We start from the raw sequence: 25,238 nt of genomic DNA on the forward strand, positions 1-25,238 counted from the left end.
ATTATAAAAAAAAAAAGACAGGAGGAACAATGGTTTATTGACTTGGCACCTATAAACGGGTGGCTACAGGCCCCCAGGGTTCTTTGCTACCGCAAAGTGGAGGCTCTGTGGTGGGGGCAGCATAAATCAGACATGCTGTTCTAGCTGCAGGGAGGGGCCGCTGTCCCTGTCTTGGCCCCTCCAGTCCCCTTGTCCAGCCAAGCACCATCTGAGTCTGGGCCTTCATGGAGCAGGCCAGGGCAACGACCTAGGTTCTTCTGCAGGCCCAGGCAGTCCAAGGTAAGAGCTGTAGGCCTCTCCTGCCTTCCCTCTTCTTGGGGATCCCAAAATGGGTGGGGGGAAGGGAGATACCCCATTTACAGAGAGCTCCTAAACATCCTGGACCGAGGTCTAGGAAGGCAGGGTCGGAATTCTGTAACAGGAGCCCCACTAAAGAGGAGAATTAGGAGTCATTCCCTTCCCCCATTTTCTGTTTTCGCTGAGCAGACAGTGGGAGCTTTCATCGAATCGGACCCATGATAGTTGATGACAGGTGAGGTCACACAGTAAGTGGATGGGGTAGAGCCAGGCTCCCCCATGCAGGACCATGCTGTCTGAGCAGCCTCTCTCCCAGGCAAGGGAGGGAAGGGCTGAGTGAACTGCAGTTGTCATAGGAGGAGGGCTTCCTGGAGGAAAAGAGGCAGGCCACAGTAGGCTCCCAGAAAAGGTGGTCTGCAGAGCAGGCTGGGTCACAATAGCTGGCACTGGACACTGGCATCCTCGCTGTGGTCACAGTTGTGGGCATCCCAGCGGATATGAGAGCAGAGCAGAAGGGTGCTCTCGTCCCCACGACACTTGACATTGTCCAGGAGTATAGGGCCTCGGCCTGGGCCAAAGTGAGCCTCGCCAGGGGCTGCCAGGGCCTGGCCACAGCCCAGCTGGCGGCACAGGACACCCGCTGCCCGCAGGTCCCAAGCATCATCGCAAACAGTGCCCCACCGCTGCCCTAGGAAAAGCTCTACACGCCCCTCGCATTGGTGGGCTCCGTTGGCCAGACGTAGATGCCCTGTGGGGCGACAAGGCCAGGGGCTGGAAGGGGCTGGCCCATGCCAGGCCACTCCCAAGCTAGGCCAGGGAAGGGGCAGATAGAGGAGGCAAAAGGTGGTGGTCTGGGACACAGCACTGCCCTGGGAGCCACTGGACGAGGGCAGACAAATGAGATTAAAATAGGATTGGCATCAGTCCAGACTCAGTCTCAGGACTGAAAGAACATGTAAAAGCTTTTGTGGGATGCTATGTGCATGCTGGGTGCTTCATGTCTGCTCTCTCCTCAGTCCTCTGTTCATAATTCCAAAACCTCAGCCCTAGGTCTGCTCTCTGGAGACTGTGATTGTGTCTCCTGAAGGTCATCATGTCCCCTCACCCCTTGGACTTCCCGGGTTAAAGAGTGAATTCTTTCATTTCTCTCCTCAGGACAGAAGCCCCATTCCCTCATTTTGGTCCCATCTCTAAAATCTCTAGATGGCTTGAGCTTAAAACCCACCTCCCTCTTTCTGGACACCATACCCCTATTGACGATACCTGAGACCAGCATAAAAGGACAAAGGTTCCCGGATCTGGTGCCAATCTGGTGAGCTGTGTTACCTCAAGCTGCGACCTCCCCCAGTGCTGGTCCTTCCTATCCCAATGCCTCTACCTTCCTCTTGGGGGCTGTGGGCACCTACCATCCCTGGGCCGAGGAGTGGGCACCTGGGTGGTCTCAGAACCGTCCTGCTGGACTTGCAGTCCTAGCTCCTCCGGGCCTGGCTCAGCAAGACAAAGAAAAAGAGGTGGCTGTCACATTGGGAAACATGTTGCTTGAGGCCAGTTCACCTCCTACCCTCGCAAGGGAAGCCTGATCTAGGGACAGACAGGACTTCACAGGACCCTGAGGGAGAACTGCTGCCTGCCCCTGGGATCAGAAATGATCCCAGGGGATTCACCCTGGGACCCAGGGTAGGCAGAACCCTTTTTAGCCTACCCTTTTGTGGGCCGGGGCAGCAAACGAGGGTGAAGATATAAATTCCCACACCAAGCAGTGAACACAAGGATTTAAAAACGTGTCAGACTCTGCAAACATCCCTTTCCATTGATTCCTCCGAAATGTCAGACGCTTGCTCCCCGAAAGATGATCAACTCGCTCTCTTACTAGAGCTCTGCGCGTCCTTGACTCAGCAGAGCAAAAGCCCCCCGGCCCCGCCCTTCACAGACTTTCAGATTTTATCCCTGGCCTTCGCTCTCTCCCCTCGGGCCCTGCCCCTCTCTGCAGCAGAGCGCGCGCCCTCCCCAGGCCCCGCCCTACTCTCTCTCTGCAGAGGGCGCTCCCTTCCCGGCCCCGCCCATGCTGCGCAGCCGCACAGCGCGTCCATGGTCGGGTTCCGCCACTCTCTGCGCAGTGCGCACCCTCTCCGGCCCGGCTATCACCACACTGCCGCAGAGAGCCCTCACGAGCGGCCCCGCCCATTCCTCAGAGCCTGCCTTGCCCCGCCCACGCCGCAGTACGCGCCTGCGCGCGGCCCCGCCCATTTCACGGCGAACACCGCCCGCGCTGCAGTCCCTGCCGACGCAGGGCCACGCCCATTTCTCAGATTCTGCCTTACCCCGCCTGCGCTGCAGTACGCGCCTGCGCGCGGCCCCGCCCACGCTGCAGTGCGCGTCTATGGGCGCTACCGCCGGGGCCTTACCTGAGCAGAGCACGCCGGCATCTTCGTGGTGGCCGCAGTTGTGCTGGCCCCAGCCCAGGTGGAAGCAGTCACTCAGGCGGGTCTCCGTGCCAGCGCAGCCCACGTTGTCCAGCAGCACAGGGCCGCGGCCGTAGCCGAAGTGGCCAAGGCCCGTGGCGCCCAGCGCAGTCCCGCAGCCCGCCTCTCGGCAGGCCACTCGCGCATCCGCGAAGTCCCAGTCATCGTCGCACACGGTGCCCCAGCCCCCGGCGTACATCACCTCCACGCGGCCGCGGCACGGGCTCGGGCCGCCCACCAGCCGCAGCCGCCCGCCTACGGGGAGCACAGGCCGGCGGCCAGAAGGGCTGTGGTGGGGCCGCCGGCTCCCGGGCAACGTCCCGGCCCCACCCTCTCCCACCCCCCCCACGGAACCCTGGCTCTGCCACTTACTTTTCTTCCCCGCGGCCCAGGCGGGTGTGGTGAACAGTGCCGTCTCCCTGGAAGGCAGGGCACCAACTCCTGTAGCTGCGGAGACAGGGCATCTAGAGCGTTTGAAGGGGACAAGGAGGCCTGCCGGCCTGCAGCAGAGCACATGGGCGCCTCCTGAGATCCAACTGTACCCCACAGTGAGCCTCAATCCTAGAGTCACCGTGTTGATTGGTGTGGTCCTCAGGAAAGGATTGGAATGAACTGAATCCTATTTCCAGGCATTATCCTAATTTCAATCCCAATGATAGTTACAGCCCTAATTCCTTCATTCAACCTTTATCTAATCCTGTCACAAGGCCTCTCAATTTCCAATCTCAGCACCAACCCAAATTTTACTTCAGAGCCTTGAAGAAATCTCTCACTATCTCCTCCCACAGTGCTAAATTTTTCAGAGCTCTGGATTTCATCCTTGCTCCATCTGCTCATTCTTTCACCCACATCTTTAGCATCTGGCCAAAAGCCCTGGTCTGCTAGTCAGGAGCCCCCTTCCTGTGGGTCCAGAACAGCCTTCCCAATTCCCAGCTCCCACTTGGCCCCTACCCTTCCAGTCGCCTTACCCTCTGGCTCTGTGTGCCAGGCCCAGTCCTCTCTTGTGGCCGAGGGTGGCAGTGCTGTGGAAGTCGGGGGCCCCAGAACTACAGGAGGAGAGGGGAGCAGAGTCAGAGGCCCAGGTTCTGGTTCCTGGTCAGCCTTGGGCTGCCAGGGGAAGACAGGAAGGTCTCCCTGGAGAAGACAACAGATTTTACTTCCAGAGCTGGGGGCTCAGCCCCAGCTGGGGTCCAAGGAGGTCTGCCCACTTTGACAGTGGTTGTAATTTACTTGTGCTGCACAGGTGTGCACTTTACAGTTTATACAGAGCTTTCGCAGACATGCTTTCATTTCTCTCCAATGTTCTCAGAAGCCCAGTGTGTGTACAAGATGGAGAGAGAGACAAGACTTGCCTACCACGGAGGGTCATGTACAGTCCTGAGGAGCTTGCAGAACAAGACTCATTATCCCCATCTTACAGACAAAATAAGAGTAGAAAGGGCAAAGGGCATGCCCGAGACCATGCAGCAAGGTTAGCCGTGGCTTTGCCAGGGCTCACTGTGTGACCATGGATAGGTAAGGCTCTGCCTCACTGGGCCTCAGCTTTCCCATCTGTAAACTAGGAATGATGGTCCCTGGTTTGCTGTGAGGCATGAGCAAGCACTTTATATCTTGTAGAAAGAAGTCTATCTGTGAAGTGCTCTTATTGGCCCTATTCTTCCTATTGCTCAGAAAACTTCTCAAAATGGGAGAGGGCCATGTGCAGGGAAATACTATTATAAGAGCATCAGGGTTAGAGAGGGCTGTGCTGGGTAATTCTGGTGACATACCGGGGCTACAACGAGACAATTCTGGCATATCTCTCGGGCAATTCTAGAGTACTATTACTTTATTCTGAAGTATTCCATGAGGAGTATTTAGAAATTGCTAGAAAATTCCAGAGGCATTCTTGGGGTACAGCTAGATAATTCTGGAGTATTGGTGGAGCAATACTGCAGTGTTACATAGCTGTGGAGCTTACCACAAAGAGTACTGGGATTTTCTAGAGCAGTACCAAGATATTAAAAGAAATTTCGGAGCCTTCCTAAAGAGCTCTGGGAAGCACCAAGGCAGCCACCGCCCACCGGCCCCGCCCCGCCCCGCCCCGCCCCCGGAGCCCGCACCTGCGCAGAGCGCGCCGGCGTCCTCGTGGTGGCCGCAATTGTGCACGCCCCAGCCCAGGCTCAGGCAGGCCGCCAAGCGGGTCTCTCCGCCCTCGCAGTGCACGTTGTCCAGCAGGATGTGCCCCGTGCCATAGCCGAAGAAGGCGTTGGTGGTGGCGGCTAGAGCTGCCCCGCAGCCTATCTGGCGGCAGACCACGGCGGCGTCCGGCAGCCCCCAGTCATCGTCGCACACGGTGCCCCACAGGCCGCCATGGAGGATCTCCACTCGGCCCTGACACGGGCCCGCGCCCCCCACCAGGCGCACGCTGCCCTCACCTGGTGATGGGGGCAGGGAGTGTCTCCCACAGGGCTCTGCCTCCCATCCCCTCCAAAAGTGCACCTAACTCAACACTTCCAAAATGCCCCAGGCGTTCCATATACCCACAGTGCACGGTGCCCCAGGACCTAAAACTCAGCAGGAGCTGCTCACCCACTTACCCCAAGGCACTGCCTCCTCGCAGTTCAGACTGGGATGGTTTGAGGGATCAGAGGACAGATCGGCTTTGACTGTGTCACTTCCTGCCTAAAACCAACCCTCCGTGCCCATGTCCATGCTCTCCTAACCGGCTAGGATATGCCGCTTCCTTGTTTACTATTGCAATGAATGCCTTCTCACCTTTCTGGGGTAGTGCCAACAACTCTTCCTCCTGAAGCCCTCCCTGATTTCTGATGGATAGGACCTTCTTCCTCCTCTCGACTTCCTTGCCTTTTTATCTGTCCCTCTTTTAGGGCACTTTTCATTTTCTTGTTCTACATTATCAGCATTTCTGTGCATATCTGACTCTACCCTTAGATTGAACTCCTGTCCCCACCTCTCTCACTTTCTCCAACTTTGCTATTTTTTTTTTTTTTTTTTTTGTGAGGAGATCAGCCCTGAGCTAACATCCGCCAATCCTCCTCTTTTTTTGCTGAGGAAGACGGCCCTGGGCTCACATCTGTGCCTATCTTCCTCTACTTTATATGGGACGCCGCCACAGCATGGCTTACCAAGCAGTGCGTCGGTGCGCGCCCGGGATCCGAACCAGCGAACCCCGGGCCGCCGCAGCGGAGCGCGCGCACTTAACCGCTTGCGCCACCGGGCCGGCCCCACCAACTTTGCTATTTTTAATCATCCCACAGGAATGAATCCTCTTTCCCTATCCAGACTGTGAGCGGCCTGAGGGGCTGCAGAGGGCAGGGTGAGGAGGGGGAATGACCAAACTCGCCCATCGGTAATCCCTCTCTTCCTACTGCCTAAAGGACAGGAGGGGAGACTCCTCCCTGGATCCCTCTCCTAAGACCCCAGTGGTCCACCACATTGCCCTTACTTACCTTTCCCATTCTGGGGATTTGTAGAGGGTGCCTTACTGGTCAACACTTTCCTTGTTGGGGGCTGCGTGGGCAAGAATTCTGGGAAGGAAGGAGGGTGGAAGGGAGGAAAATACATGGAACTTTCTGTTCTCCATCCTCACACCCATGGGTGTGTGAGGGGTAGGGCATGGACTCCTAAGGTACCTGCCCCTCAGGGCCTCTGGCCACACAAAGGGTCAAAGCCAGGAACCCTGGGGTATGCGGGCAGGAGGGACCACCTGAGTCCTGAGAGCAGCAGCTTTAGAGGAGTTTGCTCTAGAGGGGTTCTTTTAGTTCTGACTTCTTTTAGTTCTTAAAGCAGCATCACGTCACTTGAGAACTTGTTAGAAATACAAATTCTCAGGCCCTACCCCGGACCTGCAGAATCAGAAACTCTGGGATGGGGCCACAATCTTTGTTTTAATGAGCCTTCCAAGGGATTTTCTTGAAAATGAGAACTGCCGCTCTTATGATTAAAGCCTCTCAGACATTTCTGAGTTGGCTCTACGCCAGGCGAATCTTATGGCCCCTGTTGACCCCAATCATCTGGATTTAAAAATGGGGAGGGGGCTCTTCTGGAATAATCAAGGCCCTACGTGGAAGCAGTAATGCTGGTTTTCGGCAGAGATCACACGATGAGCCAGAAGCACCACTGGGGCCCAGGGCTCCTGACAGCCAGGCTGAGGCTCTTCCCCAGCACCATGCAGTGTAGCTGCTGGCTTGGTCTTCTGCATGGAACAGTCTTATCACTGGGAAGTCCCTTCATTTATCTAGCCTACAGCCCTGCTGCCTGCCACAGTTTGTCTGCCCTCCTGGGTCACAGGCCTCTGCTCACCATCACACAGGACGGCCACGTCCTCGTAGTGAAAGCAGTTGTGGACGCCCCAGCCTCGGCTGCCGCACTCGCTCAGTGCAGCTTCCTGCCCTCGGCACTCCACGTTGTCCAGCAGGATGGGGCCTCGGCCCTGGCCAAAAGCGAGGGGCCGAGGCACCGGCAGCGCCAAGCCACAGCCCAGCTGACGACACACCACATTGGCGTCCACTACGTCCCAGTCATCGTCGCAGACGCTGCCCCAGGAGCCATCATGCAGGACCTCCAGGCGCCCCTGGCAGCGGCTCGGGCCCCCCACCAGCCTTAGCTCTGTGGAGAGGGTTGAGCTGGCACCAGGAGGATCACCGGGCCCAACCTACAGGATGCCCACCAGGCATCCTTGCCTGGATGCCTTGCCCGGGCATCCTTGCATCCACCCCCCGGGCCCAATTTGCCATGAGGCCATGGGATCCTTGGGAACAGTCCCTTCTGGGCCTTATTTCTCCCTTTCTGTAGAATGGGGAGACTGGCGCCACCCCTTTGGGGACCTCTAGAGTAATGGAGCACTGTTAGTCATTACTCCCTGAGGTCTCTGTCTGAGCATCTGAGTACATGAGGGGCAGGGCTGGGTGAGGGAGGGAAGGCCAGGGGCACCTACCTGGAAAGGGCAGTGGAGTGGGCTGTAGGGCGCTGGCTGGAACAGAGTGAGGAAGAGCATTGGCCCCTCTGCCCCCTCCCTTGGCTGCCTGGCCCCAGGAACACAGCCTCCTCTCCCCCCATGGTCCTCACCATCGAACCCGTCCTCTTCACTATCCCTGCTTCCCTGAAGCCCCATCTTCTCTTTCCCTGATTGTCTCAGTTGGCCTCCTAGCTTCACCCCTTGCCCATTGGTCCATGGGCCACCCCAGAGGGATCTGCCTGAGACACAGATCTGCTCACCCCGCTCCACTGCTAACTTCGTAAAAGACTCCTCATTTCCTGCAGGAGCCCCAGACCCTGCGCTTTCTCTACAAAGCCTTCTAGTGTCTTCTGAGCAGCCTAACCTTACTTATTAATCTCCCATCAGTCTTGTCTCCAGGTCTTTAACCCTGCAATCTCCTCTGCTTGAACAGTTCTGGCTAACCCTGCTCATTACAGCCCTGCAGATCCTTCAAGATCCAGCACAGAGCCCCCTCCTCTGGGAAGCCTTCCTGGAGCCCTCAGCTGGAAGTGCTCTCTATTTCCTCTGAGTCCCTGGGCACCATATACATGCCCCTTTCTGGGCCTTCTGCCTGGTGATGTGGGCCATGCCTGTCTCATCTTGGTGTCCCCCAGGGTCCTTGGCCCAGAGCCTGTTACTCAGCAGGTGCTCAGTAGCTCCACCTTAAGTGTGTAAATTGGCTTTGGGAGTCATTATGATTTCCCTCAAAAGATTTACCTATATAAGTCCCTCTGCTTCAGCTCTCATGTACATATATGCCAGGAGCTGTGCTCCTTGCTTTTCGTGGCCTGGCTCACTTAATCATTAGGACAACTTATGAGGGAGGTAGGATTTTGCAGATGGGGGAACTTCAGGTTTAGTCAGGTTAGGCAACTTGCTCAAGGCCACACAGCAAACAAAGGGTAGAGCCATGGCCTGAGAGGTGGGGAGGAAACAGGGAAACTGGCCTAGCATGGGAAATTGGAAACCCCAGAATAGCCCCTCACTTGTGCACTTTCACGTACATTACCTCATAGCATCCTTACAACAATGCTCTGAGGCATGTACTAGTGTACCCATTTTACAGATGAAGAAACTGAGACCCAGTTTCTTCTTTCTTAAGTTAGGATAGTCCCTAGGTCATTGATTCCATCTGTTCTACCAGCTGCCTTTCCAATAGCCATTGGTGAGCCCACCCTCTTTCCCTCCTTCCCTATTTCCAGTGTCCCCTAACTGCCCATACTTTGTGTACATTGAGCCCTCACCTCCAGCACAGAGCCCTCCACTCCCCCATCTCAGACCCTTGGCTTTCATCAACCCTGGGCAATTGTCAGAGCTGGAAAGAATGTTGGAAACCACCTCACTTACAGACCACCTCCCACCATAATTTACAGCTGGGAAAACTGAGACCCAGAAAGGGGGAGGGTCAGGAGAGGGTGGAGAGGACTCACCCAGTGGCAAGAGGAGGAAGAAGGACAGGACTGGAGGGAGGAGCGAAGGGGCAGTGCTCCTGTTTCCCAGCCTCCACCCCCTGCTCTTCTCATCCGGCTGGGGACCAATCCACATCTCTGCTTCCTTGTGTGTGCAGCTGGTGGATGGCCTTTCGGATGGTCCCATCAAGGGGCCCCGGAGAAGTCAGAGCTGGAACATCTGGAATTCAAGATCTCAAGTCACTTCTTCCCGCTGGAAGGGCCCAGTGAGAGCTTCAGGGAGCAGTGACCATGCCCCTTGGGTTCAGCATTCTGAGTGGAGGCAGCAGCAGGGGCAACAGCTGGGAGATGAGAAAGACAGGAGCACAGATGGAAACTTATGAGGAGTTAGGTTTGGTTGAAGCAAAGAGTGTGTGAAAGCAAGTGGTGGGGGATGAGGTGGGAGGGTTATCTCGGCCCAAACCAAGACGGATCGAGGCTGTGCTGAGGGGTCCAAGTTTAGCCTCCAGGGTGGCACATCCCAAAGCCTGGTGTTGGTGCCACTGGGAGCAACCCACGTAATTTTAGGGGAAGATGGACATTTCCTCTTTTCTTTTCTTTTATTTATTTTTTTATAGTACTTTCTATTTATGGCAAAGGATTCTGGTTTTCTTTTTATTTGGAGCAATATAAAGTTTCCCTTTAAAGTTAATTTCAATCAGAAGAAATGAGTAAATTTAAAGAAAAAACATCAAGGAAATATAGTTCCCATGACTCATGAATATGCAAAAATGAAGGGCTAGGAGAGTAAATACCATTCGGAATGCTCTGCCCTTTGGGAGTGGGAAGCCCTTGAAGATTTTTTTTTTTTTTTGATTTTGGATTGATGTATATAAACCAAAAAGTGCATAAATCATAAGTGCATAAATCTCAGGGAACATTCACACGGTGTAATCAGCATGCCGGACACACCCCCACGTCCCCTTCCCGGCAGACTTTTAGCAGGAGTCTGATCCTGAGTGTGTGAATGATGATTGGATGGTTGCGGGGAGATGGGGGGCTGTTTTAGAGGATGGTTATGTTTGGGATATATTGAAAGGGAGATGCCAGGGACATGGGTACCCCTCCCAGCCTGAACACGCGCACACACACACACACACACACACACACACACACCCATCTTTCCCAGGCTTTGCCTCTGTCCTGGCATACAAACAATCTGGTTGGGGAGAAGATGAAAACCTATCTGGATGTGAGCACAGGGTTTTCAATACCCCATTCATGGGGCCCAGTACAGCCCCCAGTGGAATAATCAGCTTTTGTCTTCTCTCTGCCTGACCTGGGGACATCTGAGAGATGGGAGTTGAGAGCTGTGAGGAGAGGGAAGCCACGGTCCAATCTTTGCTGAGGGGATCCATAGTGATCTGGGCCTGCCCCCGCCTCCCAGGCCTTGGGGCCACCCACCTCTCAGGCTGCTGGGACGCTGGACCCCTCGGGTCAGGTCAGGCCCCATTGTGTGAGTATGGGGACACATAGCTTCCAGGGAACCTGGCTAGGAATCCTCAAGTCCCCTCACTCTCTCTCCTGCCACTCTGGCCCAGGAGTGAGGGAGAAGGCCCCTTGACCCTGACCCCCACTGACCTCAAGTCCCAGCTGACCCAAGAGTTCTCAGTGGGCCTCGTGGAGCCTGCCTTATCTCCAGCACCAGGTGTGGCCCCTAAGCCTGCTCCTGCCTTACATCCTGGGGACCTTGGTCAAAATGAGGCTTAACTGGTCCCTTCTCTCCATGAACTGTAGCTCCCTAAAGCTCTCATGCTCCCTCCCCACCCCTTCTCAGTGCACCCTTGCCCTGAACCGTCTCTCCACCACCTGCTAGCTGTGTGATCTCACCTCTCTAAGCTCACTGTGCTCGTCTGTAAAATGGGGTTAGTAATACACTTACCTCTAACCATTGTTTTGCTAGGTTAAATGAGCTGAAGTTTATAAAAAGTGTAGCCCAGTGCCTGACCCACCATAAATGTGGTAGCTGTTATTATTATTACTGTCCCCTCATCTAGACTGTGGACCCTTGAGAGCAGGGACCAGATCTTATTCAATAGTAGCACAGGGTGGGTACTCAGGAAATGTTTGTTGAATGACTGAATGAAGTTCAGGGCTGCAGAATCATAGAATGAAGCAGTCAGAAGGGGCCCAGGAGATCATCAAGGACGATTCCACATTTGACCAGTGGAAAACTTGTCATTCTCTCTCTCTCTCTCTCTCTCTCTCTCTCTCTCTCAGACACACACACACACACACACACACACACACACACACGCAAAAGTGAAGGATTCATACCTGGGGGAATGTTCTGGGCTCTTTCTGTCCCTTCTTCTACAGTCAATCCAAGGTCAAATCACTATTTCTGCCCCCAGAAGTTTAGGAAGGAGAAGGATCCCCCAAGTGCAAATCAATACAGATCTTTCTTCTTTTCTTCCCAAAGCTGGAAGGTAAGCAGAGGCAAAGTCCCCATCCATGGAGCTGGCTGGTGGCCCCAGCCTGTCCCTGCCCGACCTTAGGGGCAGAGGGAGGCAAAGGGAGAGTGGAGGTGGCCTGCACGGTTTGGAGCAGCCCCAGGGAAGGGGCATCCGGGCAGAGGAGGAGCTGCAGGGGAGGAGGGGCTGGCTGGGACTCTCAGGGCCAGGCAGCCCCTCCTCCCCCGTCCCCCTACCCAGGGCTCAGGTTTCAGAAAGGCCTGGACAGGTCTCCGCCCCTTTGTAAGGCGGCCAAGCATCTCCGCTCTCCTGCGACAGCCCTGCTCCGACCCTTAGTGCTGTCGCCCAGGGGACCGTGTCCTGACCCATGTCCCACCTGGGGCTTTGGAAACACGGTCTCAGGAGCCGGAACGTGCGCAGTGGGCTTTCCACATGGGCAGGGGCTCTGATTTTGCCTTACTGTGGTCCTCTTGAGTTCTGGTACCTTCTGGGCTTTTGGACTGGAAGCAGCATGTGGCTTATGCTGTAGTTTGTAGCGTCCATAAAATGCAGTGCTGGAATTCCGCACCTTCCTGCTGGAACCAGAAACTCTCAGAGCTAGAGGGGTCCTTAGAGTCCCAGCAGGGTGATTCCCAAACCTGGCCGTGCATCCACATCACCCCCGGGGGCACTTTTCAAATATATACAGATTCTTGCCTCCAGCACTTCTGCCCCCGGGATTCTGATCCAGCAGTTCAGGGATGGGGTCCCCCAAAAGTGTATTTTTGAAAAGCTCCTGAGGATTAAACAAGTTTGGGGACCAGGGGTCTAGCTCGAGCTGTTTAGGGCGCAGGTGGGAAGACCGAAGCCAAGAGCGGAAAACGGAGACACAGCCCGCGGGTCTCTCAGGACTTTGTCTCCTGCCTCTCAGGCCTGATCTTGTTTCCCACTTCTCGGAAAAAGAAAACTCTGATGGCATTTCTGCCATCACCCCGCCCCCAAACCTGTACATCCTCATGTGCCTGCACCCATCCCTCCTTTCTCCTGCCTCCTCTCTCCTCCCCTGGTCTGAGGAACCACTCCTGTAAGGTCCAGACCCCATCTTCCTCTGCCTTCCCAGCGACCTCCCTCCCTCCATCTGCGCATCTTCTCTCTTCCGTGTTCAGCCACTCTTTCCCAACTAGATTTTTCATGTTGGGCTTCTAAGCATACCCTGTTTCTGTCATTAAAAGCAAGCAACAGAAAATCGTTACAACCTGTGTCAGTTGGGTCCTTAGGGTAGAAATGGCCAGGCCCTAGTGTCCCTACCACGTTCCGTCACTGGCTGAGGGATGCAGAGGAAGAGTGTGGCTTTGGCTCCAGTGCTGCAGTAGATCTGGAAGGTGCTACACCTGGAGGCTGTCGGCTGACTGCATTCCTCGTGGCACATCAGCAAGTTCTATCTCCAGGGGAGATCTGAGCAGCGAGTCTGCACGGCTGCCACTGGCCTCCACTTGCCCTCCAGCCCTACCCCAGCTCTCCCCTCCCCATCCCAGCCTAACTTCTCTAAAGAGCTGCCTGCACACACGGCCCTGTCTCCTTACCTCTCGCTCGCTGCTCAACTTGCTCAGTCTGCCTTTGTCCTCACTACTCCACTGAGGCAACTCTCCCTGAGCTCACCAGACACCTCTGTGTCATGAGAGTCAAGGGACGACTTTCATTCCTTGTTTTATAATATGAGCTCTGATACTGTAACAGAGAGAACCTATATTCATAGTTTTTGCTGTGTTAACATGCATAACAAACGTGCCCCAAATGGCAATGGCTTATAACAACACTTACTTTTTTCCCATGGTTCTGCACGCTGGCTGTGATGGCTCTATTTCAGGCCGTGGGTGCGGTTCAGGTCTGCTCTGTGTGTCTCTCATTCCAGGGCCCAGGCTAAAGGAGCAGCGGTTACCTGGGGCATGCGCCTTCTGTGGAGGAAGGCAGAAACCCCAAAGACCAAGCCAACTATGCAGGCACATTTAAAACCTCTGCCTGGGCGCGACATACATCCCATCTGCTCATATTTCATTCTAACATGGCCAAGCTTGTTATCTATCAATGAGGCAGGGGAAGTATGTCCCTCCCATAGAGGGGAGGAGGAGAGAGTGAAATACCAGAAAACAACAGAGGCTTAAACAATATCCAAGTATCCAAACAGTATCCTCCTACGAGTCCTGGCAGGAGATCTGGAAATAGTATGACAGCTCACAATTGCTAAGGATCCAGATGCCTTCTCTCTTGTTGCTCTGCCATCCTAACACAGGGCTTCCTTCTCACGGTCCAAGATGGCTGCTCCAGCCTCTGCCAGCATGCTTCTATTTCAGCCAGAGTCTCAGTCAGCTGAGTCACAAAATATCACAGACTATGTGGCTTAAACAACAGAAATTTATATTCTCAAAGTTCTGGAGGCTGGAAAGTTCAAGATCAAGGTTCTGGCATGTTTTGGTTCCTGGTGAGACCCTCTTCCTGGCTTGCAGATGGCTGCTTTCTTACTGTGTCTTCACATGTGGGGGGAGAGCACTCTCTGGTGTCTCTTCTTATGAGGACACTAATCCCATGGGATCAGCCCCACCCTTAAGACCTCATTTAACCTTATTACCTCTTAAAGGCCCTATTTCCATATATAGTCACATTGGGAGTTAAGGATTCGACTTGAATTTTGTAGGGACACATTCAGTCCATAACAGCCAATGAAAAGAGAAAGAAGGGAGGAAAGAGAGCATTCTCCTTCCCTTAAGGGGCACGACCACAAGCTTTCTGCTCATATCTTATGGCCATAGCCCAGCTAAGAATTCTATTACTGCATAAGAAGGAACAGCAGATACCAGGGGACAACTACGTTTTCTACCAGTGTCCTTGTTTTACTGGATATCTCAGCAGTGTTTGATACTCTATCAGTTACAGTGCTTTGGGCTTCAAGTAACAGAAAACACAAATCAAAGTCACTCAAAAAGGAGAGTTTTTATCTTACTTAACAAGAAGTCCAGAGGTAAGGCCATTTCAAGATGGGTTAATTCAGTGGAGTGACATCTTCGGGGACCCAGGTCCTTTCTGTCAGTCTACACTGCCATCATCAGCAAGGTGGCTCCTCCTCTTGGCTGGCTTCCCTCATGACTCAAGATGGCAGCCTCGATTCTGAGTATCTCGTGCATATGGCAATGTTCAGAGCCAGAAAAGGGGGAACATCCCCACTCTGCGTCCTGTTTTTAAAGCCAGGAAGACTTTCCTAGAAAATCCCCAACAGACACCCCTCAGGTCTCCTTGGCTAGACCCAGCTACTTGCCCATTGCAAAGCATGACTGGCAAGTGGAAGGGAGCCTTAGGCTCAGTCCTGGGCCTTCTTCTCCATCCATACTCCCTCTCTAGGAGGCCTTGAACAAGCTCAAGGTACAATTTGTTGGTTTTTAATATATTCACAGAGTTGTACAACCATCACCATTATCTATTCCATCACCCCAAAAGAAACCCGGTACCCATTCGCAGTCAATCTCTAGTCCCCTCTCCCCAGACCCTGGCAACTACTAATCTAGTTTCTGTCTCTACGGATTTGCCTATTCCGGACATTTCAGATAAATGGAATCCACAATATGTGGCCTTTTGTGTCCCACTCCTTTCACTTAGAATAGTTTTCCAGGTTCACCCATGTTGTAGCACGTATCAGTACCTTATTCCTTTTCACAGCTCAGTAGTATTCCACTGTATGGATATACCACATATATTAATTGATATATTCCTATCTAGACTACATAAAGAACTCTCAAAATTCAACATTAAAAAAACAAAACACTCCAATTAGACAATGGGCAAGCCATGAAGAGATATTTCACCAAAGGGGAGAGATGGATGGCAAATGAGCACATGAAAAGATGTTCAACATCAGTAGCCATTAGGGAGATGGTAATTTAAGACCAGGCTGACACATCACCGCACACCTATCGGAAGGGCTAAGATAAAAATAGTGGCAAAACCAATTGCTAACAAGGATGTGGAGAAACTGGTCCCTCATATCTTGCTGATGGGAATGTAAAATGGTCCAGCCACTCTGGAAAAGAGTTTGGCAGTTTCTTAAAAAACTAAACATACACTTACCATACGACCCAGCAATTGTAGTCCTGGGTATTTATCCTGGAGAAACGAGACCTTATGTCCACACAAAAACTTGTACATGAATGTTCATAGCAGCTTTACTTGTAATAGTCAAAACCTGGAAACAATTAAAATGTCTTACAAGAGGTAAGCAGCTAAACAAACTATGGCACAGCCATTCCATGGAATACTTCTCAGCAAAAAAAAGAATAAATTATTTATAAATGTAACAATTGGATGGATCTCAAGGGCATTATGCTGTCTGAAAAAGCTAATCACAAGAGGTCACACACTATATGATTCCGTTTATGCAACATCCTCAAAATGACAAAATTATAGAGATGGAGAACAGATTAGTGATGCCCAGGGTTTAGGGATTGTGGAGGGGTGGGCAGGTGTGACTGCACAGGGCCAGAACAAGAAAGATCTTTGTGGTGACAGAATAGTTCTGTCTTGATTGCCATGATGGTTATAGGAATCTATGTATACAGTAAAAGGGCAGAACCACACACACACGTTGTATCAATGTCATATTACTGGTTTTTATATTGTACTATCACTATGTAAGATGTAACTACTGGGGGAAATCAGGTGAAGGGGACATGGGACCTCCCTATACATTTCTTTGCAACTTCCTGTGAATCTATACTTGTTTCAAAATAAAACTTTAAAAAAAAATCTTAGCTGATTTACAAGAACAAAACAGACTAATATTTTTAAATGGAAGCAAACATTTTTAGCACTGTAAGTCATTACCTTGAGGTGTGAAAAGTGGATTCCGACAAGTGGTTCCTCCTGATGTGAGAATCTGCCGGGCTTGGCTGGAGTGTGGGAAAATCCGGTGTCCGGTGTGTGCGTGGGTTTCCACTGGGCTCCACATTCTGGAATGCCTTTCCCAAAGTGGAGCACCTCTTCTGTCTTCAGCTCCCTGGGAGGGCAGTGACGCTCCAATGCTTTGATGATTCCATCTGGTCAGTTATGAAAAGACCTGGTAATGTTTTTGTGTGTGTGTGTGTGTGTGGGTGAGGAAGATCGGCCCTGAGCTAACATCCATGCCCATCTTCCTCCACTTTATATGGGATGCCGCCACAGCATGGCCTGACAAGTGGTGCGTCAGTGCGTGTCCAGGATCCGAACCGGTGAACCCTGGGCCGCCGCAGCAGAGTGCACGCACTTAACCGCTTGCGTCACCCAGCTGGCCGGCCCCTCGTAATGCACTTCTTTTTTTTTTTTTTTTTTTAATTTTATTTCATTTATTTTTTCCCCCAAAGCCCCAGTAGATAGTTGTATGTCATAGCTGCACATCCTTCTAGTTGCTGTATGTGGGATGCGGCCTCAGCATGGCCGGAGAAGCGGTGCGTCCGTGCGCACCCGGGACCCGAACCCGGGCCGCCAGCAGCGGAGCGCACAAACTTAACCGCTAAGCCACGGGGCCGGCTCTCGTAATGCACTTCTAATAGCTCTCCCTATTCTCAGGAAACTTGGTTCATTCAGTCTGACAACAGTACCCAAATCACCACTCTGTCTTGGTGTGTTTATCTAGGCAAGATGGCTGAAATGGGACTCCACCAAAACCCCGTTGTTGTGAAATGAAAGTCACATTGTGAAACACATTTGCACTGTCACAAAATTCAAGTTCCGCAGAACACGCAGAAGTGAATCCAGAAGGTAGAAGAGAAGTGCTCAACATTTCCCCTTAGAATCACGGAAGCTTCCTTCTTTGGCCCTTCTGTAGACAACCGTGGGAGCTTGTTTGCTGAATGGAGCCCCGATGTTGAAGGAGAGTTTTGTATGACCAGAACCAGAGGCCATTATATTTGACCAGCGCTTTCTTTCAGAAGCAGCCTACGGGCTGCCAAGGCAGAAACATCCCAAGAGAAAGCGCTCTTGTACTGCACAGCCAAGGACCCAGAGGAACCTTCTGGCAGCAGCTGCCACATTCTGAGAATCAAGCAGACCCTACCAGCCAGAAACTGTACATATATATTTTTTAACGCAATATTTTTTTAAAATTTAATTTAATTTAAATTGTGGTAAAATACACGTAACAGAAAATTTACCATCTTAATTAGTTTTTAAGTGTACAGTTCAGTAGTGTTAAGAATATTCACATTGTTGGATCTCCAGGATTCACACAATGGATCTGCAGAACTTTCTCCTCTTCCAAAACTAAAACTCTGTACCCATTAAACAACTCCCTGTTCTCCCTCCCTCCGGCACCTGGCAATCACCATTCTACTTTCTGTCTCTGTGAATTTGACTACCTAGGGACCTCATAGGTGGAATCACACAGTATTTGTCCTTTTGTGACTGGCTTATTTCACTCAGCATAATGTCCTCAAGGTTCGCCCATGTTGTAGCAGGTGTCAGAATGTCCTTCCTTTTTAAGGTGGGATCATTCCATTGTACGGATAGACGACATTTTATTTATCTCTTGAGGTCATCCTAGAGTCTTCTTTTTCTTGCATCCCACTATCAGCAAATCTTTTCAGCCTTAGCTACAGAATACATACAGAGGCCAGCCTCCTCTTACCTCCTCCATAATGTCAGTCTACTACATACATTTCTCAACTGGGGTGATTTCGCCCCCTAGGGGGCATTTGGCAACTTCTGGAAAGATTTTTGGTTGTCACAACTGGGTAGATGCTGCTAAACATCCTACAATGCACAGGACAGGCCTTCACAACAAAGAATTATCTGGCCTAAAATGTTCCTAGTGCCAAGGATGAGAAACCCTGCTCTAACACATCACCCTCCTGTCTTGCCTGGACTGCTGCAGTAGCCTAATTGGTCCCCTTGCTTCCATACTTGCCCCTCCAAAGTTATTCTCTGCACAGCAATAGGTATTCTTTTTAAAGGTAAATCATATCCCGTTACTCTCCTGCTCTCATCCTTGAGTGGATCCCCATTGGAATGAGATCTAAAAGCCCACAAGGCGCTTCATGAATTGGTCCCTGGCTACCTGTCTGAGGTCACCTCCTACCAATCCCTCTCTCATTCATTCTGCTTCAGCCACACTGGCCTCCTTGCCATTCCTTGAATGTACCAAGTCTGCTCCTGCCTCAGGGCCTTTGCACTGGAGCTGTCTTCCCAGATAGTTGCACGACTCACCCCCTTGCCTCATTCAAGCCTCTGCTCAAATGTCACCTCGTCAGAATATCCTTTCCTGACCACTCTCTTCAAATTAGCAGTCCCCATCACTCTCCTCCTTCACAGTCCTGTTCGAAAAGTCTGGACGCACCGCTTCTCCGGCCATGCTGAGGCGGCATCCCACATACAGCAACTAGAAGGATGTGCAACTATGACATACAACTATCTACTGGGGCTTTGGGGAGAAAAAAAAGGAGGAAGATTGGCAATAGATGTTAGCTCAGAGCCGCTCTTCCTCAGCAAAAAAAAACAGGAGGATTAGCATGGATGTTAGCTCAGGGCTGATCTTCCTCACAAAAAAAAGAAAAAAGAAAAGTCTGATGTTCCTGAAACTCCAGTACCACACCATTAACTGTCAGAGGTGAGCAGACAGTCTAAACACCAGTCTGTAAAGCACACACACAGCCTCTTGGAAAGTGTTCAAACAACCTTTTGCTTCTGGTTCAAGCAACATAGTCTGTGTAGCTTGACCCCTGAGAAAGGCACACAAGTATAAGGCCTTTGACCTAGATCTCAGGGTGTACAACATGGCCATACCCATAGCAGGGGGAAAATGTGCCCCACACCATAACCTGCTGGGTAGGGAATATAGTACGGATAATAGTTCCCCCTTGCTGGATTAGCGTGGACATTAGCGATAAGGAGTATAAAGTCCAGGCGTGGGGCGACAGGTCTGTCCATAAAAGGTCAGTGGGAACAAAACAGACTCAATGGCAGGGTCTATGAAAAGTTTAAATGTGCATACCTCTTGACCCACAAATCCATTTGCAAGAATTGATCCTATAGAAATATCCAGGCAGACATGCAAAGATAGACATACAAGAAAGTCCTAGTTTGTAGCAGTGGAAAAATTGCAACCATCTGAATGTTCAGCAAGAGGACATTGGCTGGATAAATTGTGGTACACACATGTAACGGTGTTCTGTTCAGCCATCCAAAAGAACAAGGTGATTTTCAGCATGAAAGATGTCCCCTACATCTTGTTATGTGAAAAGGCAGATTGCATAACAGTGTAGAATATGACCCGCATTTTTAACTGTATTTTTAAAATAAACCTTTTCTTTTGGAATAATTTTAGGCTTACTGAAAAATTGCCAAAATACTACATGGGGTTCCTATATATTCTTCACCTAGTTTCCCCTCCTGTTGACAAGAATCTCGTACAGCCACAATACGTTTGTCAAAACGGAGAAATTACCATGGTGTGTGAATATTAACCACGCTCCAGGCTTTAATGGGATACTACCAGTTTTCCCACTAATGTCTTTTTCTGTTCCAGGATGCAATCCAGGATACCACACTGCATTTAGCAAGTGTATTTTTAAATGATTATATGTGCGTAGAAAAAAATGTCTAGAAGGATTCCCCACCAACTGTTAACAATGGTGGGGGTGGGAGGGAGTGGGTTTCCCTTTCACTTTAGACACTTCTTTATTTTTTAAGGTAATTTTAAACACCCTATAGTAAAAGCTAAAACATTATACAAAATATCCGTTTTCCTTAGCTGTAATCAAGGTCACATACTCGCTCACGTGGGCTGTAAATTTTATATACCATTTGACATTTAAAAATGAAATAGTAAAAAGTTTCTCACACACTCCAGAGCCTCTTTCCTTTTACCCTCCTAAATTTCTTTTCGCCTCATCCACTCAACAAAATAAGTATGCCAAATCTCAGCCCACTGGGGTCTCTTCAGCCAAAGTCTGGCTACAGAATTAATGAAATGGCAGTAGGGTCAGCGGCATGTGTGTATGTGTGTCTGGCAAATTCCAGCTGCCCCTCAATTTGTGACTATTCTTATTCTCTATCACTTGCCAGCTATTTCTCTTCCTGGTGTGACAGGCAGAAAGAAAAGTCCTATTTTTTAAGCACCTGCTGAATATCTAATACGAACTAGTTGGGGAGATATACTTGTTCGTATTGGAGTTATTTATCTGGGTATATCTCCCACATACATATATGTAGGGTGTAATAACTCTAATATAAAGTGTCAGAGAGATAGTAAGGTGCAGAGACGAAGAACTGGAACTGGGGTCCCCTAGATCTGTGACTGAATCTTGGTTTCAGTCCTCGCTGCTTGTGTGACCTGAGTTCTTGTTGGCTCATCTGTAAAATGGGGCCAGTGAGGCTTCCCTCGAGGGATATAAAGATCAGGGTGCCTAGCCTAGTCCTAGCAGATTGTGACTAAATAAACTAAATGGTAGTTACTATTACAGCTATTTTTGTCATTATTTATGAAAATGCCCTAAAAAGTCACTTTTCTTTTATGATTTGTGCTTTTGGGGGGGTGGGGATGGGGGTCATATTTAGCAAATACCTTGTACGTCACTCTGCCCTAGGAGGTTATATTTCCTTCTAGAAGTTTTAAAGTTTTCTCCTTTCACATTCAGCTCTTTAATCTATCTAGAATTCATTTTTCTGTTATGAAGTAGAAATCCAATTTTTTCCCATATGGGTAATAATTGTCACAGCTCCTTTTACTGAGTTATCCATCTGTTCCCTCTGTCAGGTATCATATTTCCACGTATGCAAACGGCTATTTCTGGGCTCTCTCATCTATAACACTGTTGGGTTTTTTGTCTTAACAGCACCCTGCTTTAATTACCATGGCTCGATCATATGTCTTAATATCTGTTAGGGTATGTCTCTCACATTGTTCTTTTGCTTCAAAAGTCTTGGGTTCTTTGGCCCTTAGCCCTTCCATCTAAATTTTAGAATTAATTTGTCAAGTTCCACCCACATACACACACACCAAACCTGGGATTTTGGTAGGAATTATAGATTAATTTGGGGAGAATTGGTATTTTTATGACATTACATTTACCATGCATGAATATGGACTATCTCTCTTTATATTTAGGTATTCTTTGATGACTTTCAATAAAGTTTCGCACATTTTTTCTTAAAGATCTTTTTACAGATCTTTTTTCATTTGTTTTATGCCTAGTAATGTGGTATTTTGTTTCAGCAATTGCTTTTGGAACCTAGTTAACAGCTTTCTTCTGAAAATGGATCCCGCTTCTTCTCTTTCACTTGAATCTGACCTAGAGAGGGTTTATTTTTAACTTTTTATTTTGAAATCCTGTTTACCCTTTACCCAGATTCATCAAAAATGAACATTTTGGGGCCGGCCTGGTGGTGCAAGCGGTTAAGTGCGTGCGCTCTGCTGCGGTGGCCCGGGATTCGCCGGTTCGGATCCCGGGCGCGCACCGACACACTGCTTGTCAAGCCATGCTGTGGCGGCGTCCCATATAAAGTGGAGGAAGATGGGCATGGATGTTAGCCCAGGGCCAGTCTTCCTGAGCAAAAAGAGGAAGATTAGCAGATGTTAGCTCAGGGCCCATCTTCCTCACACAAAAAAAAGAAAAAAATAAACATTTTGCTACATATGCATTCTCTCTCTCTTACTGTATCTCTTTATATGTGTTGGTATATGTATGTATGTGTACATGTATATGTATAAACACACATACATATGTATACACACATCCATATATACACATACATGTGTGTATATATACACATCCATACATACATATATACCATATATACACATACAGATGTTTTTCTAAACACTGGTCATCATCCCCTCACATCAGGAGGCACATAATGCTGGTTTATCCCACTAATGGGATAGTGTTTATTCCACTGCTAGTTAACTTTGATAACGTGGCTAAAGTGCCTGCCAGATTTATCCACTGTAAAGTAATAACGTATTCCTTTGTAATTAATAAAGAATCTTCAGGGAGAAACTTCGAGACCGTGTATTCAAACTTCCATCAACTAGTTTTGTTTTTTTTCTTTATTGTTTTTATTGTGGTAGAATATACATAAGATTGACCATTTTAACCATTTTTAAGTGTACAGTTCAGTGGCATTCAGTACATTCACGTTGTTGTGCAACTATCACCACCATCCATCTCCAGAACTTTTTTCCCCAGCTGTATCAAGATATAATTGACATATAACATTGTGTAAGTTGATGATGTACAACATGTTGATTTGATACTCCTATATATTACAAAATGATTCCCACCATAAAGTTAGCTAACATCTCTATCGCGCCATCAACTAATTTTTAACATGCACTGACAATTATTGCCTGAATCTATTACTACTACGATGACTGCAAATGGTTATTTTCTAAGTCTGTCATTCTACAATTATTAGTTGGCCCTCTTCTGTAAGGAAGTTTCCCTTTTATGGGAAAACTTTTCCCATTTATGTGGTTTTTTGTATTTCTTATCAGCATGGATGCTCATGGATTCTTATTTTATTCAGTGTGTAGTCCTTATTGTCCTCATTCATTCTGATGCACAGTTGTCCCCAGTTTGGTCAGTGGGACCTCCTCCCCCTCATTCAATTCGGTTCCTGTGTTCTTTTGACACATCCTCATCATTTTGTGGGCATTTTTTTGGTATAACATGATGTTCCAGATTCACCTTGTACTTTCCTGGCTTTAGCCCTGGAATTAGCCATTTCTCCAAGGAGCCCTGGGTCCTGCTTTTAGAGAGGAATAGTATTAGGAACCCAATAGCTGGGCTCTAAGGAATTTTAAGGAAAATGCTCTGGGCTCACGGCTGCGCCTTTGGTGCATTCTGGCCACCAGGTGGCAGCACTTCTCAGAAAAATGCAAAAGTGGTAGAATCTGAGCCCGTTTGGGCAGGTGAGAGCTGGACTGGCCACGATCCCCAATGCCGATGTCTCTAGTCCTATTTCCCGAAAAGGGAACACAGGGCCCCCACCACGTGCTCACCACCACCCCATGTGCATACAGACTTTCTCCACCAGTACATGCCTTACCCCCACCCTCACCAATTTCTTCATTTTTTTTTTTTTTCCTGAAGCCTTCTGAGAGGGGTTAGCTCCAAGACAGAGAGGGAGAGGGGATGGATATGAGGTTTCAGGGAGGCCCTGATCTCTCGTTTCCAGCCCACCCCATCCTACTCCCAGCACAACTGGCAAACACGGCTGTGGGTAACAAGTAAGGAGGGGCCCCTTCCCCAGTGGGCCCCCACTCCTGGGACAGTCTTTCCAGCTAGCTGGCCCTCAGGGGCCTCAGGCCACAGCTGGCTCCCTCCCTCTGGGTCTAGTAGGCAAGAAACCCAGAGAGGAGGGGTTCTGCAGGGGTGGGTCACCAGGTGAGCTTAGAGCTTGAGCTCTGAGCTCTCCCTGCTTCTCTCTGCTGCCTGCCTCCACTCCACCCCCACCTTTGATCAGGTCAAAGGACGTTTTCAGGGTCATCTCTTCCCTCTATGTGTGTATTTTCCCACAAGTAAACTAGAGTATTAAAAAAACAAAAACAAAAAAATACCAAGGGGATATTTAAGCAACTTAAATTTATGGTTCAATCACTTTAGAAGCCAGTTAGCAAGTACACACTTCTGCCCCTAGGAATTAAGTGCCATTAATTTTTTGTATTCTTCCTTCCCTCCTGAAGGAGTTTCACCCAGGTCTGGCACAGAGTAGGCCAGGAGTAAATGCTGACCCTGTCAGTCCTTCACCCTCTCCCACCAGGACTGGCGCAGTAGCCTCCTGACTCTTGTCTCCAGTCCTACGTCTTCCTAGCCAGAGCTGGCAGATCATTCACCTGCTTTAGCACCCTTCCACGGCCTTCCACGGCCTTCCTCGCCCACAGAGCACAGTCCAGCATCTCAGCCGGGCACCTTCATGACCCTGTCCCACCCACCTACCCAGCCCCTAAACTGCCACTCTTGCCCCCCAGGGACCTGACGCTCTAGCAACTCTGAGCTCCTGGGTTTTTCCCCCAAGCTCACCCAGTGCCCTTTCTACACCTCTCTTCACACACCTGCCTCTGCTTGAGCTGATCTTTCCTCCTACCTCCCACAGAATTGGGCAGTGGCCCATAAAATTCCCTGGTCTCCTAATGATGCCTCTTCCTATTCTCTCACTTGGAATGAGCTCCCTGCCATCTCTGATCAAATTTTCCCCATTCTTCAATCAAGGCCTTTCCCCTAGTCTCCCATTGACCTGGGGTAGCTCTTAGTTTCCTCGCTGGGCTATGAAGGCAGGGCGAGCAAAGGGCGGACACGTGTCGTGGGAGTAGGAAAAGGATGAGAAATTGACTGACCAGGCTGCCAGCCCACAGCTTGCAAACTGTAACGTGAATACAGACCACTTGGGGAGAGAGCGGAACACCAGATTCTGACCCAGTTGGTCTGGGTGGGGCTGAGAATCTGCATTTATAACGAGCCCGCAGGTGATGCCGATACTGCTGGTTTGTGGACCACTTGGAGCAGCAAGGGCCTGGCCAACGGGATTGGCTGGGGAAGGGAGGCAGGTGGAGCACAGGTGTGAGTGGCCCTCATCTAGGGCATAAGATGGCTGAGTGGCGGCTGCTTACTAGTTACCGGTGGGAGTGACTGCGGGCGCT

General features: G+C 50.2%; 1 protein-coding gene across 4 annotated transcripts in view; it reads right to left on the reverse strand.

Annotated features, from left to right (window-relative positions):
• SSC4D (scavenger receptor cysteine rich family member with 4 domains) overlaps positions 1-16,706 on the reverse strand; it is a 36,710-nt gene extending 20,004 nt beyond the window's left edge. Inside the window, exons 1-14 of one of the 4 annotated variants that reach the window (XM_058569032.1) lie at positions 16,451-16,706; positions 15,698-15,812; positions 11,979-13,536; positions 11,466-11,610; positions 9,171-9,369; positions 7,699-7,734; positions 7,065-7,370; positions 6,212-6,289; positions 4,862-5,176; positions 3,728-3,805; positions 3,132-3,206; positions 2,703-3,014; positions 1,704-1,781; positions 19-1,045 (exon numbers count right to left, since the gene is read on the reverse strand). In XM_058569032.1, the coding sequence (XP_058425015.1) occupies positions 729-1,045; positions 1,704-1,781; positions 2,703-3,014; positions 3,132-3,206; positions 3,728-3,805; positions 4,862-5,176; positions 6,212-6,289; positions 7,065-7,370; positions 7,699-7,734; positions 9,171-9,336 (1,761 nt within the window). In that variant the 5' untranslated portion in view covers positions 9,337-9,369; positions 11,466-11,610; positions 11,979-13,536; positions 15,698-15,812; positions 16,451-16,706 and the 3' untranslated portion in view covers positions 19-728. Of the gene's footprint in view, positions 1-18; positions 1,046-1,703; positions 1,782-2,702; positions 3,015-3,131; positions 3,207-3,727; positions 3,806-4,861; positions 5,177-6,211; positions 6,290-7,064; positions 7,371-7,698; positions 7,735-9,170; positions 9,491-11,465; positions 11,611-11,978; positions 13,537-15,697; positions 15,813-16,450 lie in introns of those variants that run through there. The other 3 variants (XM_058569031.1, XM_058569033.1, XM_058569034.1) reach the window with 3 other exon arrangements.
• Between the last annotated feature and the right edge of the window lie 8,532 nt (positions 16,707-25,238).

Source organism: Diceros bicornis, chromosome 26 (assembly GCF_020826845.1).
Source record: "Diceros bicornis minor isolate mBicDic1 chromosome 26, mDicBic1.mat.cur, whole genome shotgun sequence".
Taxonomy (NCBI): Eukaryota; Metazoa; Chordata; class Mammalia; order Perissodactyla; family Rhinocerotidae; genus Diceros; species Diceros bicornis.